Source organism: Zonotrichia leucophrys, chromosome 20 (genome assembly GCF_028769735.1).
Source record: "Zonotrichia leucophrys gambelii isolate GWCS_2022_RI chromosome 20, RI_Zleu_2.0, whole genome shotgun sequence".
Classification (NCBI taxonomy): domain Eukaryota; kingdom Metazoa; phylum Chordata; class Aves; order Passeriformes; family Passerellidae; genus Zonotrichia; species Zonotrichia leucophrys.
Window position 1 is genome coordinate 5,266,577 of NC_088189.1, and position 15,833 is coordinate 5,282,409.

Consider the following 15,833-nt stretch of genomic DNA (forward strand, 5'->3'; position numbering starts at 1 on the left):
AGAAATATGTTTGTCAAAGAGCTTCCTATTATGAACCTGATTATTACCTGTATTAGAAACAGGCGCCTCAAACAGCCATTGTCAAAATTCATTTCAGAAATTGGTCTGGAAGACAAGTACAAAGGCATTTAATCAGCAATCCTGTCTAATAAAACTGATTAGAAGAGCACAGTTTTGCATGAGCCCACCTTGATCATAGTGAGAGCAGATAGCAAATGTTCTGAATTTGAATAAATTAGCAACAATCCCATCAGGGAGCAGAGATAAGGTAATATGCAGATATGAACTGCAGCAATAAAAGGTAAAGTGGGAAATGAGATAAGATTATTTTTCATAGCAACTCCACCAAGTTGATCCAAGAAGAATAACGAAAAGAATTCAAAGTGAATGCAGATTTTGGATTTCTCTTCCCGATCAGACTGTGGATATAGTGGAAAATTCATCAGCTCTCCCTAAATCCCTTGAAGATGAATTACACTTCTGAATTTGTGTACACAAACAGCTACACACCTGATAGGTGAAGTCATTTTCTAAGGATGGAAATATTTCCATTGGATCCCAACTTTGATCATGGAATATATTCAGGAACCAACCAGATTCCTTTGCAATGGAGAGAAATTAAATTAAATGGATGTAATAACCAGATTCCTTAAAACAACTTTAGGAACTGCTAGACACAAAATGGGGTGAAGGTGCCAGACACAAAATGGGGAGAAAGTGCCAAACAAAAAATGGGGAGAACTTCCTTGCTGTGCCCAGGGGTGGAAGCCACCCTGGATCATCCCAGCTGGACACTCAGAAAGGCGATGGCAATGAAATGTTGTCCTGAGCAGGACTAGAGCTTCTGACATGAAAATACAACAAAAAAATCAGCTCTAGGGATGAACATTTGGCACCTGTACAAGGACAGCAGCCACAGCAGGCCCAGGGCTAACTCTGCATCTGGGTTTCTATTGCTTTCACTGATGAAAATCTGTCCCATAAAAAGCTAAAAAACAAAATAAAGGAACAGTAAAATGATGAGACCAATTTGAAGGGCATCATTTAACAGAGGCACTGAACAGCCCAGCTCAAAAAAATTTGCCACAAACATTATTTTTTTCACCTCTTATTTTAGGTTTTTCCACTTGGGCTATTGAGCATTAGGTCTTCAGATTAAGAAGTAAAAGGGACAATGGCAGACCCAGATATCAGGGAAAAAAGACATTGTGAGACAGGCCATTATAGGAGGGAATTTCTGAGAAACTCAACTTTGTTAAAGTAGATTTGGTGGAAGGTTTTTCCAGTTAACAGAGCCGGAGCATTTTGCCCCCTGACCAAGGTCAGGTGGTCCTTGTAAGGTCACAGAACCCTTCCTTTAAAAGCATCAAATAAAACATTGGTAGATGCAAGTTCTAAACTTACCCCAGCTGTAAATATTTTCTAGTGGAGACTTAGTCATTGAAATGAAAAACTGTGGTGATTATATTTAACATCACCAAAAGTGGAGAGCATTTAAGGTAATAGCTTCCACGGAGGGGAAATGAAACTCTGGGGATAAAGCCATCCTTTAAACCTTGTATATTTTTATTATCATTGCAGGAGCAATTCAGAGTTCTGGTGTGCAATGTTAATAGGACAGATTATAGTTCACCTGAGCCCCAAATTTCCTACTGCTAAGGCAAAAGAGATTTTTACTTATTATTTTCTGAAAGTCTGTTGAACTCTATTATATGGCAAGATGTACCTGGATTCCAAACAAACTTTCATCTGCTACTAATAGGGGGTTAAAAAAGAAAGGCTTTGGAAAGTCAGATCTATGTGATTGAATAACTCCTATTGCAGGTCTGTGAGTGAACCTTGAGCCTAATTTAGTCTCTCTAAAGATACTGCAAAAAGAAATTTTTATTTTTAAAGTTTCAGTATCTCATAGCAGCCAAGAAAGCTTGAAAAGGATCTGTGTTCTGAAAGACTTGGAGTTAGCCCTGAGGTACAGTAAGTTTGGCAAATGTAAATTAGGCATTAAATTTTCCTTCACATATATTCAGTCCCTGTAATACAAAGTGCATAGAGACATCAGAGTTAATAAAATACACCACAATGAGGATAGCAGTTAATAAATGTACTGATTTTGTGTGAATGAAGGGTCAGCTTTGCCTCTGCCCCATACAGCCAGAGCCAGACTCCTTGGCAAATGGGAAAAAATGTTAGTGAACAAAGATATTTTAAAAAAGAGGAATTTTGTCCTGGTTAATGTCTTTTGGCCATGCAGCAGCATATCCAGTGTCCTAAAGAATAGGCATGAAAAGATTGGGGAATCAGAGAACCCTGATATTGCTTGGATATTCTTAAATTATGTCTCCAAGAGCAAATCTGTAGCAAATGCTGCTTCTCTACCTCCATTCCCAAGGACTGAACAGAAATCTTGGGAAGGCAGGAGAAAGCCCCCCACAGACACTGGCACCTTCTGTATCAGCATTTCCTTTTGGATGTGAAAGTGTGAGCAACTCAGATCTCATCAGAGATGGTTTTAAGAATGGGAGAAGAGTGAGAGATCCTTGATTTCTCCTGCAGGGGCTGGAGGATGAGTCAGGAGCACCAGGGTGTGTGGGTGGGATCCAAAGCCCTGCGTGCATGATCAGCTCATCCCTCACCTCCCTTTTCCAGCCTGTGAAGACAGATTTTATGAGTTTTTAGAAGTATGACCCCCAACACACAAGATAAAATCCAATAGGTATTTTCTTTCCAAAAGTCTCACATGCATAAATGGTGAAATTATGGATTATGAATGAAATCAGGCTCTTCATATCTTTCAAAAATTGCCTTGCATTTAATACTTTACCTCTGATATTGTCTCAAGGAGCATGAAACCAGCATGAATGGCTGAGGCAATTGAGAAATCCTGAACAGGAGGGGAAGCTCTGTCTCTTTGCAAAAAGCTTCCAGGCACAGCTTGCTGGGAAAAGCTGTGGAATGTGCTCCCAGGCTCTGTCCCTAACATGATTATGCAAAGTAGGTGACAGTAATAGTGCTGCCATGCCATCATTTACATTTGCTCTCTTCAATTTTATGTAATTTTCATCGAATTTAGGTCTATCAGGTCTATGGGAGTCATGTGAAAATGAGATCCTTACTCAAAGCAATTGATGCAGTTGAAGAAATGGGAAGTGCTAAGATTTCTATCCATTATGCTAAGGGGAGAAAACTCTCCCCACAATGCAAAGAGATAAAATCTACTTAAAGGTGCAAGTTTTCAATTACTTCCATTCCAGAAAAAAAGAAAAAAAAGAAGAGGTCTGTGAATCACAGCTGTCCTCAGAACACTTTAACATATGTGCTCAGGTGGGAATTTTGATATCTATGTAACATTGCTGACAGAACTGACCCACAAAGGCTGCATCCCCATAGGAATCTCAAGTTGGAGTTTGGAGTAAATGCTCTAAACTTCAAATATCAACTTTGGGGTAGAGGCTACTGAGCAAAATAAACCAGGGATAAAGCAGGAGCAGTAATTTAAAGGCAGATTTTGCTCTTAGTAAAGCAGCAGAGCACATTGGCCAAGTCAGCCTCCAAATCCACGATAAATTCCTGCAGCTCCACAGTAATGAGGTGTTGCTCTGAGTGGGAAACAGTGCAGAAAGTGGTAATTAGAATTCTGGATGCAGTACAGAACTGTTGATCCAGTGGGCAGGTTTATGCAATTAAGCCTCTGATGAAGATATCATACATAATTTACCAAACTTCTTAAGCAATCCTTCATTGGCATCATTGCCTTTTACATCAAATTATGGTTCCTCACTATAGTTTAAAAAATCTCTGAGTTTTGCCACACAAGCTGCAGTACACTGAAATAAAGTTCTGCCTGCTGAATCAGAAAGCAGGAAGTAGCCAAGTATATCAATCCATAACAAAAACAATTGCACATTCTACCTTGGTGATATTGTTAGCTGTATCTGTGCCTTTTTACAGGAACAGATTGATATATATATAGAGATTTTTTTAGCATATTTTTTATATAGTGATGTCAGTCATGACAGTGTTGTCTGCAGCCTTTCTTTAAACCTGTTTATTTACTTGAGGAGGTTTTTTCTGCTCCTGAGACACCCTAGGCAGACACACAGTAAAAACTGACATTTTTTTGGCTATGAAGATGGAAACACTTCAGTCTAACCCAAATACTTTAAATTACTGATACAGTTATTTTGGCTTTTTTTTTTTTTGTCTGTGTTGTTTTAGAAGGAATAGCTGGCTTTGCAATATGTGCTGTAAATTACAGGGAAAAAAAAAAAAAAAAAGAGTCCCAGGCCTGAAAAATAATAACCAATTGTCCCCTGTCTCCTCTTACAGGTAGCTCCTAAACAACCAAATAAACAGAAAACAGAATACATCCTACAGGGAATTCTACCTTCACTGACATAAATGGATTTTTTCCCCTTTGATTCACACTTAGGCATAAAACTACTTTTTTTTTTTTTAGTCAGTCTGGGGGTTTAGTGTTATTAAAGATGTGGGTGGAGTCACTGAAAATGTGAAGGATAAAACTCAGAGATTTTAGACAACACCAGGCAAAGTTGCTCCTGATCCAGGGCTGCATCTGGTGCATCTGCCTGGTTAAAGGCAAAGTGACCCAGGTTAAGAACATCTCCTACCAATGGAACCACTGCAAATATACTGATGATTTCTGAGAATCCAATTTCTTCTCCAGGTGATGGACAGTGAGGAATTTGGTTCGACAGATAAAGCTCCAGGATGAGATGTATTGGTTTATCAAGCATTCCCTACTGTGAGTAATTATACACTTTGCACCTTGAGGAAAGACAGGATTACACAGCTCTGTTTTGCTTCTGTAAATCAAATGAAAATTTAGAATCAAACCAGAAGTGTTTCTAAAAAAAAACAGGAGATGGGACAGGACTTATTTCCATGACCATTGAGAAAAAAAAAAGGTCCAGTGAGTAGAACTCTCTTGTTTCAGTCACACTGACTCTAGAGACCTATTTCTACAAATCCAGACATTCCTTGACAAGTTACCTGGCTTAGACCTGGCTGGTTCTATGGTTGATCATCATTGCAAGCCAAATTTCAAGTGGACTGTTCCTTCCACATCTTTCTGTGCTGTTTCCTGTGCCAGCAGCATTGCCTGCCTGGCTGTGGCTGCAGTTTTACCCTGGCTTCAGATCAATCCCAGAAAACAACTTCAGGCATCACATTGCAGCCTAAGGGATGATGCTGATGAAAGGTGCTTGTGAATACCCTCAGCAAAAAAAGAAGCCAAAAAAAGGTCCCTAAGAGGATCTCCCAGACCCCTGAGTGGTTCTGTGTGTGTTTAAAGGAGCACACGTGCTCCATGAAAATCTGCTGCCACCCTCTGCCACAGCGACAGCTGAGTGTGGCTGTCGTTTAATGCCAGCCAGGCAGGGTTACTGCTTCCCCGATTCCCTTCTGAAGATCGTCTCTGCTCATGCTGCCTCTTTGTTATTTTACAAACTAGTAGTTGTAGTTTGAAAAAAACAAAAAAAAATTAAATGCCCCTGAGAAGAAAGGGATGAGCTGAGCAATCCTGATCAATGCTGAAACTGTCAAGGAAGGGAATTTCTTCTGGAGCCGTCCTGACCAGCTGGGCTAATGGGACTTCAGTTTGGCTGACACTTAGGCACTATCAGTAAAAACCACCTTCAATAAAACATCCTCTGATGTTGGCCTGGGCTAGCCAAGGATTCAGGAATTGATCCTGGTGCTCACCTTGAGCCTGCTCGTTATAAATCCCCTGGTTATCTTTCTGCCTCTCTGTAAGCCTGGGGTATGATGGATTTATTAAACTGAAAACTCAGTAAATGGTTTTTCCTTCTCCAATCCCCTCTGTGCTGGGATATTTTAAAGCACAGCAGCAGCACTAACAAACGCCTCTATGCATGCTCAGAGATAATTATTTGCACTGTTTCCATCTACTTTTCCAACGTTTGCCATCTGATGCCCACCTAATATGAAGCCTCTCTCCACTGGGAGAACGAGCACAAACGATCACAAGGGGAAAATTCAGTTTGAGAACATATGTCTGAGCAGAGTGGATCCCCTGTGTGACAGCTGCTGCCCTCAGCCTTGCTGCTTCCCCCTTATTTTGATTTAAATTCCCCATTTTGCACCTGTAAGAAGTCATGTAGGGCAGATCTTGAGAGTGAATTTTCCATTCAATGTCCTTGTTTAATATAATCAAATACACCTTTAAGCAAAGGAAAAAGGTAATTACCTGGAGGAGGCAATACTGCTCTAAAGGGCTTTGTGATAAAACTCAAACAACAAACAGCTTTATCTTAGAATGGGGAGAAAACCATTCACATATCAAACTATCTTCACTGATTTATTAAAAGATATGAAAAATAAACAAGCTCCAAGTTTTGGACAATTCCCTGGGCAGTTCTGTTAAAGCAAAACTTTCCATAGATTTCACACTGAAAAAAATGAATTTTGAAAGTACAGCTAAAGCTTGCAAATCACATCAGAACTCTTCTCTTCAGGAGGTCCTCCAAGTCACGAAGGGTATTTTATTCAGAAATACTGGATTGTGCCAAGGTACCAAGGTTACTTATTTTGTAGGAGGATTTATGGATCCTAGAGTAATTTGGTGCATGAAGAAGCTCCAAAAAAATGTACTTCTGCATGTACTTCTTACCTGTGTAAGAAAAATCCTGTTAGATTTTATATTTAAGAATTTCTAAACCTCTCCAGCAAAGGTTAAAGGACTGGGTTTAAAAGTAGGCAGATGATACTAATTTATAAATGTTCGTGAGGCACACCAAAAAATTACAGGATTTGGAACGAAATTTTTGCTTTGTTAAGGGCACTAGCACATGGTGTTCTAAAATAATGACAGAAATAGTTGTAGCCATATTGCTTATCCCAGAAATCCAACATTTCTAGGGAGAATGCCAAATGCCAGGCGGATTTCTCAGTTGTTGCAAAGTCTTAGGAAATTACTGATCATCTTCTGGTGGGGGAAACACTGATCCAGCCAAGGGCTCAGCACCCTTAGGTGACAAAACAACCAGCCAGGATTTTAAGGCTGAAAGCAGCCCAAAGAGTAGGAAGAAAAAGAAAGGAATAAAAGCATGCATGTCTTACACAGCCTATATCTACTTACACCCAAAAGCAGAATTTAAAGTTGAACGAGAGAAGTGTAAATTTTTATGAAAAATCTGTTCGGTGACTGAAAAAAACAAAATCAAACCAGTCAAATTTAATGAGGGAAAAATTAAACTCTGGTCAAGATCCAGGTGGAGGCTGTATGTGGCATTATTATAGGCTCCCATATGTTTCCTAGAGGCACTGAACGTGACAATGGGATTCAGACACACAGAAATGTAATTATTTGTGATGGAAACAAAATAGCAGCCAGTTTATGCACACACTGCTCCTGTTGCATTAATATTATTGCACTGAATTGAATTGTTTTCAGATGCTGTTGTATTTTCAGAGGTAGACATAGGTTTTTTTCATATTCTGTTTCACGTTACTTTTTTTAGCCATCAGAACTTAGTGACATAAAAATTGCTGTCTGAGTTGACACAGTTATTCCCTCTTGATGTCTTTAAGTAGGAGCATAATGTGACAGATGAAAGCGCTGAAACTCAGTGTCTTACACAGGCTTAAAAATAAGTTATTCCTGAAAAACTTTGAAAACTGTTCTACTGGGGAACAATTTTTATATCCCGAAATTTATTTGCTTTTCTTACTCCCCTCATTTTTCTATGTCTAGAAACATGTATGAAAGCAGGGATTTAGTTGTTGAGGAACTCATTTCCTCCTGCTGTGCAGCCATCACAGGAAACCATCAGCCTTTCTCTCAGTAGCAGCTGAGGACCAGGCAGCAGCAAAGATCAAATAAACACTGAAAGATTCAACAGGGCTGAGATTTAGGGCTGGGTTTAACTGCAAAAAGATGAGGACCTGTGTTTGAGATTGGCAAAGTCCTGTGGATAGGTAATTTGGGCTCAAAACAGGGAAATCTGTGAAGCCTGGGCTGTGTGAAGGCAGGTCCAGCACAGGCAGGACATGGGTACAGCAGTGACAGCAGGCAGAGGGAATATTTCTGAGATTCCTCTAGTCTTGATGCAGAGAAGTCGTTCCAGCAAGATCTCTGGTCACTCTGGAGCTCTCAGAGAAAGCTGTGCCTGGAGAACTTCAACAGCATCTAAGCCAGACTGGAGTCACAGAATCCTTTCCATTCCAAGAGGTCAGACTGAAAAAGAGGATTTGTACCCAGGCATCCACATCCAGGATCAACACAACCAAACTTCACACATGAGGTTCTGGGTTTAAATTATTTCAAATGTTTATTTAATGTTAAACTGTTCAGGGTATTAATTACATCAAGCCCAAAACAATGATACGAGTCAGCTCTCTGGGTACAAACAAGTACAGAAAGTTCAATTTCAGAAAATTGCATCTTTCCCTTCCTGCTTTTTATTATTTGGATGATTTGCATTGAAATAATGTCTCCGCTTCTGAGTGTTTGCCCCCACTGATTTATTATTCACTCAGAACACTCATTCCTTGCATATGATGTGATCATTATTTGTTGTTGAAATACTTTTAATGTCACAAAATGGATTAAATCTTCAAGTGAGGAGTGAGCAATTGGAAAGCCCTATCACCTAAGCAACAGCACTCCTATTTCGTGCCTGTGTGTCTAATTATACCTAACAAGGCAAAAACCCCTTATCTCCGAGGGAGTCATACATTCCCTTTCTTCCCAAACAAATTTTTTCTTTTATGTCTTAAATGATGGGCAAAGCTGGTAGGTTCTGCATTTTGTAACCAAGCCAAGCAGTTATTTGTTAAGCATCAGTGCCAGGTTGGTATCTGATATAAATGATCAATATGGATCAAAAAACGATTGATTTTATATAAAACGATCCTGTTGTAACAAGGAGAAGGGTTGCAGTGCTTGGGACATCCTTCCACCGTGGCAGTTGTTGGGTAAGCACTGGTGTGGCCGAGGCTTCCAGGGCAGCAGGGGTGACCCCCAGCCCCGCTGTGACCCCCAGTTCCCATCCCAGTCCAGGGATCTCAAACACAGAGCAGAGCTCTGCAGAGCCCATGGGGATGGCAGGGCTGCCTCCACAACCGGCTCAAGATGAAATAAACATGGGCAGGAGAATTTTCTCCTTTTTAATGCTGTTAGAAATGATCAAATCGTGAACCAAAATTATCAAAAATTTAGCAAATATTTATTAATTTGACTGCGAGACCGAAGTTCGGTCTTCACAAACACCACAGCCAAAGATACAGTGTGGAGCCCGGGGTCGACACCGGGTGAACCTGGATCTGACCCATCGAGTGTCAGAGTCTCCCCCTCGGTTCACACGTGCTGCTTCTTGCAGCGAGGTTTTATACAGTTTATTCTGCCCGAGGCAAAGATGACCGAATTTCCTCTGTATATGTTCACATGCATCACAGTTTCTTTCCATGTGCAGAGCTGGACAAAAGCTGGGTCCAGGTGTGTAGTCAGCGTCAACAGGCTCCGGGAAGCCGTGTATTCACATGTATCAGGTTGGCGCGCTGATTATCTTGATAGATGCAATCGGCAAGGCGATAATCGCTCTTGGGTGGCTCCCGACAACTCGAGAAACCGGTGATTATCATTCTGGAAGCTTCTATTCTTACCTTAAGGCGTCGATCGTTATCTTAACTTGCGTCCGGGAACTAGTTGAATCTAAACAGACAGCTGCTTCCGCCCGGGATGGTCAAAAGACATGCTTTTGGATTTCACAATATTTTATACCGTACATTAATTGCATGAACTATCCCTACCATATATTAGAAAGCCTTTGTTACAAGTGATCAGCTTGGGTGGGGAAAACCGACAGGTCTAGACTCGGGCAGAGCCGGGAATTCCATCCTCACCAGACCATCGGGAAAATCCCTCGTTCACTTTTTCGGCTTGACTCCCAGAGTCCTGCCTTCAGCCGAGGTCCTTCCGTGGCTAGAACGAGGGGCAAAAAAAGGGTCTCAGTGTCTCTGCAGGCTCTGGGCTTTGTTCCTCACGTCCAGACATCACTTTGATCTCTTAATTTTGCGCTGGCTCGTTGTTTTAGGGGGTTTTGGCTAGGTTTGGAGAGGGGTCTCTCCCGCTGCCTGCTGGATCCGATATCATTTGTATGTTGACTCAATGTCCCTTCTCCTCCACAATCTGGGTGTCATCTTCTAGGAAGCAGCAGGGTGTCACTAGACAAAAGGGGCAATTCTTAACCATCAAAGACAGGTAGTTAACGAAAACGACCGGTGATTACTATAACAAATAGTTAGAACTCCACCCTGGCAGCAACTGGTCCAATCTGTTCACTCTGCAACCTTTTTAAAAAAAAACTGGCAGCTTTTTTTACTTATAACACAAGAGACCCTGAAACACGACCGCAGTGCCTCAGAGCCCCGCAAGGCCCTTCCAGAGGCCCGTAATCCTTTCTTCCCCCAGTTGTTCCCGAAGCTCTCCCAGCGCTCCATCATGCTGCTCCCAGCAGTCCCCGAGCCTCCTCCGGGGCCGAGCCGCGGCCTCGCCCGTCCCTCAGGGCCGCTGCCGGTGCTCAGCTCCCGCCTCCGGCGCTGCGAGCGCGGGGCGGCCCCGTCCGGCGGAGCCCCCCCGACCCTGCGCGGCCCCGCCGAGGCTCCCCCGCCCCAGGCCCGGCCCCGGCGCGGCCGTGCCCGGCTCCCGGCCGGCAGGAGCCGCTGCGGGCGCGGCGCGGCGGGGATGAGCGAGGCGGAGGGCGGCTCGGCCGCCGCCGTGGAGAAGCCGCCGCTGCCCGCTACCGGGCCCGGGGCGGCCGCGGCGGTCGCTGCCGCAGTTGCGGCCGCTGCGGCGGCGGCGGCGGCCGGGCCGGAGCCCGGCGCGCCGGCGGAGGAGGCGGCGGTGGTGTGGAGCCCGGAGGTGGAGGTGTGCCTGTTCCACGCCATGCTGGGCCACAAGCCCGTAGGTGAGTGCGGGCCGCGGCCTCCGGGAGCGGCGGGAGCCGGGGCTGGGAGCGGAGCGGGGCCGGGGAGCGGAGCGGGGCCGGGCGGGGGCTCCCGGATGGCACCAGCGGCCCCTGCAGCCGGGCCGGGCCCGCGGAGCGCGGCGGGGCCTGGGGAGGGAGCGCCGGGCCCGGCCAGGCCCCCGAGCCGACGGGTGAGCGGCTGCCCTGCGCTTCCACTGCAGCACAGGGCGGGTCACGCTGCAGGGACCCGGCTTAGGCAGGGGCATTGCAGAGCACATGGCACAGGAGTATGTCCAGACCGTTCTGGAATATTTCCAGTGGGGGAAGCTCCACAGCCTCTCTGGGCAGTGTGTTTCAATGCTCGCAGTAAAGAAGTTCTTCCTCGTATTCAGGTGGAGCTTCCTGTGCATCAGTTTCTGCCCATTGCTTTATGTACTATTGCTCTTGACATCCCCCTTTAGATATTCGTAAGCATTGTTGATGTCCCCTCTTAGATATCTCATCTGGAGACTGAACAGGCCCAGCTCCCTCTACTTGCCATTGTCAGAGGGATGCTCCAGTTGCTCCTCTGTTGCCCTCAGTGCACCCACACCTGGAGCTCTTTGTCTCTCTTGTACTCAGGAGCCCAGAACTGGACACAGCACTCCCTGTACATCCCTTGGGATGTTTCTCACACAGCCCCTCTAAAAGCTCTGGCTGTGTGTTAGAATTACCCACAGGGGCACCCTCAGCTCCCCAGAGAACAGCACCTGCAGTGTAGGGTGAAAGATCAGCCTGCCCAGCTGCCAGCTCTCTCTCCTGCACTGTATGGATTCCTTGTAACAACATGGCTTTTTAAATTCATAAGTAATAAATTTCTTTATATCTCTAAGTGTCATAAATAAAGCTGTTAGCAGTGTTAATTGCTCTGGGTTCTTCCCCCAGGTGTGAATCGCCATTTCCACATGATTTGTATCCGGGATAAATTCAGCCAGAATATCGGACGGCAGATCTCATCCAAAGTGATCTGGGACCATCTCAGCACGATGTATGATATGCAGGCTCTTGTGAGTATAAAGGGTTGGTGCTGTTTCATGGAGTTCAGAAGTTTTGCCAGGCCAAAATCACTGGGCCTGTCGTGCCTTTCATGGTACTTAGAATTAGGTGTCATTCCAGTGAGTTGATGGGGTTTTCCCTGAATAAAAAAGTAGATTAAGTAGGAGACAATAAAACCTGCAGTGGCTTGTGAGGGTTTTTGGGTGTTTTAGATACCGTGTTCTGACTTTGTTTATTAAAGTTGCCTAAATGCTGATCCAGGACATGTTTATATACATATATAAGTGTCAAATGAGAATGTTACCATTGTTTACATAAGAATTTGCTATGTTTGGGTTCTAAAAATGATATCAAATGATCCTGAGTTGAGCTCTCAGGTATCCTGACCTCAGCAATCAGTTTGGTATCAGAAGCCTCCTGATTCTTTAACATCTAAAATGTCTTGTTAAAAATTATTTAGCTCCTAATTGCATGTAAAATACAACTTGAGATTGCATGTCAAGATTCAAATTAAAGTCTTTACCAGTCACTCACAGAGATCCTTCTTTTCTTTTAAGCATGAATCTGAGATTCTTCCATTCCCTAATATAGAGAAGAATTTTGCTCTTCCTGACGAAATGATTCAAGAAGTGAGAGAAGGTGAGCTGTGATTGCAGTCTCTTGTTCTTGGTTGCTTTAATCTTATCTCAGAATCTTTACCAAAATTCCCCCCAAAAAACATGTATTGTCAAATCTAATAGAAATGTGCAGGCGTTTGACACAAATCTCAGATTGAGCAGCTCTTGAGAGCTGGATTTTGAAATTTAGCTGATGTGTGCTATCCAAAGAAGGAACTAGAAAATTTAAGCACCTGCCAAGGACTTCTTGGGATATTTTAAACTTCAGTGGAATGTTTCTGAATTACTAGGTACACTAAAAATTCAGTGTAAAATCTTAGCGCAAGTAAGACATTGCAATATGTTTTGCTTGTTTAGCATTTCAGTTTCTCAATTAATAATAATTTCTTGGCACTGAATTAATGCTGAACGTTGCATGGAATATTTGCAAACATGCAACTATGCAGAGGCTACTAATCCAGAAAAAGTCTATGTGGTCTAAAACCATCTAACCATTGCAACAATGCTTTCTGTAGGAAAAGTAATGATGGAAGAAGAAGTGAAAGAGGAAGTTTTAAAAGAAGAGATGGAAACGCATGCAGGTCCTGAAGAAGGTAATTTTGTAACTCTCTACTGTGTAATACGAGATTAAAACCCAACTGTAATTGAGACATTAATGTTAAAATGTAAATCCAAATGCAGTGTACTTTGTGATTTGTACTCAGACTTAGCCTGTGCTCATGCTAAGAACTTGACTAATTTAAGAGTGCACAGAGTAAGCAGCTGCTTATTGAAAAGATTTCTTCTTTGCTCCTAATGCATCTGTACAAAGTTGTATAGCTTTGGAGATTTTTGGCTTTAATATGTACTTGACAAACCCCTGGGAGTCTGAAGGAATCTGAGGATCTCTGGAAGAAAGCTGAGTGATTTTTTGAACTTGAATGCTCTGTGTTGGGAACTTTGTAGTCATGGGGGAAATAGGACCTATAAATCGAAAGAGATTGTAAAATTGCGTGCTGAAATGGGAAGGTGGGCAGAGTGCTTATTTTATTTTATTCTCATTATCTTGCTGCTTTTAAATAAAAGGCTTGTTTTCCTAACACTTTGCTGTAGAACAAGTCAAATGTGAACAATAGAGATCCTGCTATTTATCTTAACAGACCAAGCCAACTGCTATCTATATAATTTCATCATATTTATATCACTGAATAAGTGGTGTTTAAAGACTGTAATAAAAGATCTAAAATGTATTTTAAAATATATTAAAATTTTGGGTGTTCAGTTTCAAAATTATCTATGGTACCAAATGTAATGACTCCTGTTGATTATAAATTCCATAGATTGGTCCTCTGTTTCTGTAAGTGTTCCTTTAATTATTTTAATATTAAGTGCTGTTTAATTCCACTTAATGAGTTTGATTTTTAGCCTGTCAAAATATATGCCTGTCTTTAAAGCAAATAATAAAAGCAAGATGTGCCTTTCTCAGAGATTTTTCCTTAAGATTTAAATGATGGACAAGTATGCTGAGAGTCGATTGTTTTGAGAAGTTTTATGGAATATAAAGAAGTTTGATATCACTCTTGTTTGCCTTTGTGTATGACTCTGATCTGGAATCATTACTTTGGTCCTGTTTCAGTTTTTGCACCCTCTGGAAGTTTAGGAAAAACAACAGAAAAGCCAAGCAGCAAAGAGAAAGAGAAAACTTCATCAGATCCTGGCTCCAAAGAAGGGTCTGATAAGAGGAAGCGCAACAGAGTCACCGAGAAAGTTCTGAATGCCAACAGCAACCCCTCGAGTCCCAGCGCCGCCAAACGACGCAGGACGTAGAGCTGAGGAGCAGTGACAAACTCTGGCATGGGAGCAGGAAAAACAAGGAGCAGCACACAAACTTTGGGAGGAAGTAGAAGATACCTGAGCCAGTATTTGAGGAATCTGCGCGTTGGCTCTGTCTCTCCTGGGGGTTCTGGGCAGCAGCGAGGAGCTGCCACCCCGGGGTGTGGGGACAAAGCTGCCAGAGGGGAGGGTGGGTGACAGTGCCAGGGCTGCATTTCAAACCAGCAACACACTCTGTGTCAGCACAGCTCGTGGGAAGAGTGCCCCATGGGGCACATGGGCCATCAAAAGCAGAGGTGATTTCTGTAAATGTGGGATAGCTTTTTCTGCCATTGCTGTCTGTGACTTTACAGACCATCTGTGGGTAATGTTTGGCCATTTCCCTTCCATTTGTATCAAATGCCTCAATTTGTTGGTTCAGTAAAACTAAAATTATTTTAAATGCAGATGACCACTGCATTTGAAGCATTCTGTTGCTCTCATTGCTGGAGGAACCTCATTTCACCCTTTTTGATGTAAAATTTTTCAACCATAAGTAAAGTGAAAATTATAATGCCTCTAGCCCAAATACTTAATAAGTGTCCTAAATAAGATATCTGGTGATGACACATGGTTTTATAAGGGATCAGCTGAGCTGTGCCTGAATGTGGAGGTGTTGCTTCATCCATTTGTAATACAGTAGTGTATGACAGTGGGGTTTGTACTTAATTATTTATTTTTTTAAAGCAGTTTTAGTAGATGTGAATGGAATTGGTTTTCCAGAATGTTTGTTTTGTTCTACAACTGAAGAATCTTGCTGACATTGTAATGCTTATCTTTTATATGCTAGAACATTGAGATTTGATGAAGTTACTATTTTTGTGTTGTCAAAAGATGGATCGCAGTCAAGACACCTGTTAAATGGTGAATGAAGCAGGCTGAAATGGTACTGAATTTGTTTCACTATATTAACTATCAGTTAATAAAAAGAAGAATTACTTCTTGATCTCTCAGTATTGCCTTCAAGGTGAGGCACTAGGAGTCTTCTCGTTTTTGGTTGTATTCTAGGTACATAGCCAAGTTCTTGTCTGCCTAATTTGCTTCTCTTTTTTTATACAAAGAATAAATTTGACTTGTTTTTATTTTACTAAATGGCAGTTGTTGTGTGACTTGATTAAAATCTGGCCCAACTTATTTTAGAAGAATTTAGCATTAAAGCATTGATTACTGTGTCACAATCTACATAGATTTTGGCCATAAAGTGCAGATTTTGGAACTCGAGTCTCATGTCCCTGTGGGCAAATCCTTCTCACCCATGGGATTCTAATGAAAAAGTTTTGCTCTACCAATGAAATGTTTATACAGCTTGAAGTAGAAATATGTGGACAATGGCTTGTACTGGTGCAACCACTCAGCACCAACCTCGTAGCACGGAAAATCCACT

General features: G+C 42.5%; 1 protein-coding gene across 1 annotated transcript; it reads left to right on the forward strand.

Moving 5' to 3' along the window:
• The first annotated feature begins 10,723 nt into the window (after nucleotides 1–10,723).
• Nucleotides 10,724–15,541, forward strand: MRGBP (MRG domain binding protein). The gene is made up of 5 exons (XM_064730253.1): nucleotides 10,724–10,946; nucleotides 11,871–11,992; nucleotides 12,539–12,620; nucleotides 13,114–13,191; nucleotides 14,214–15,541. Exons 1-5 carry the CDS (start codon nucleotides 10,724–10,726, stop codon nucleotides 14,402–14,404), a joined length of 696 nt encoding a protein of 231 aa, XP_064586323.1. The 3' UTR covers nucleotides 14,405–15,541.
• The last annotated feature ends 292 nt before the right edge of the window (nucleotides 15,542–15,833 follow it).

Coding starts and splice junctions, on each gene's coding strand:
- MRGBP (XM_064730253.1), top strand. CDS start 10,724: ATGAGCGAGGCGGAGGGCGGCTCGGCCGCCGCCGTGGAGAAGCCGCCG. Junction 12,621..13,113: donor GATTCAAGAAGTGAGAGAAG/GTGAGCTGTGAT, acceptor TGCTTTCTGTAG/GAAAAGTAATGATGGAAGAA. Junction 13,192..14,213: donor GCATGCAGGTCCTGAAGAAG/GTAATTTTGTAA, acceptor GTCCTGTTTCAG/TTTTTGCACCCTCTGGAAGT.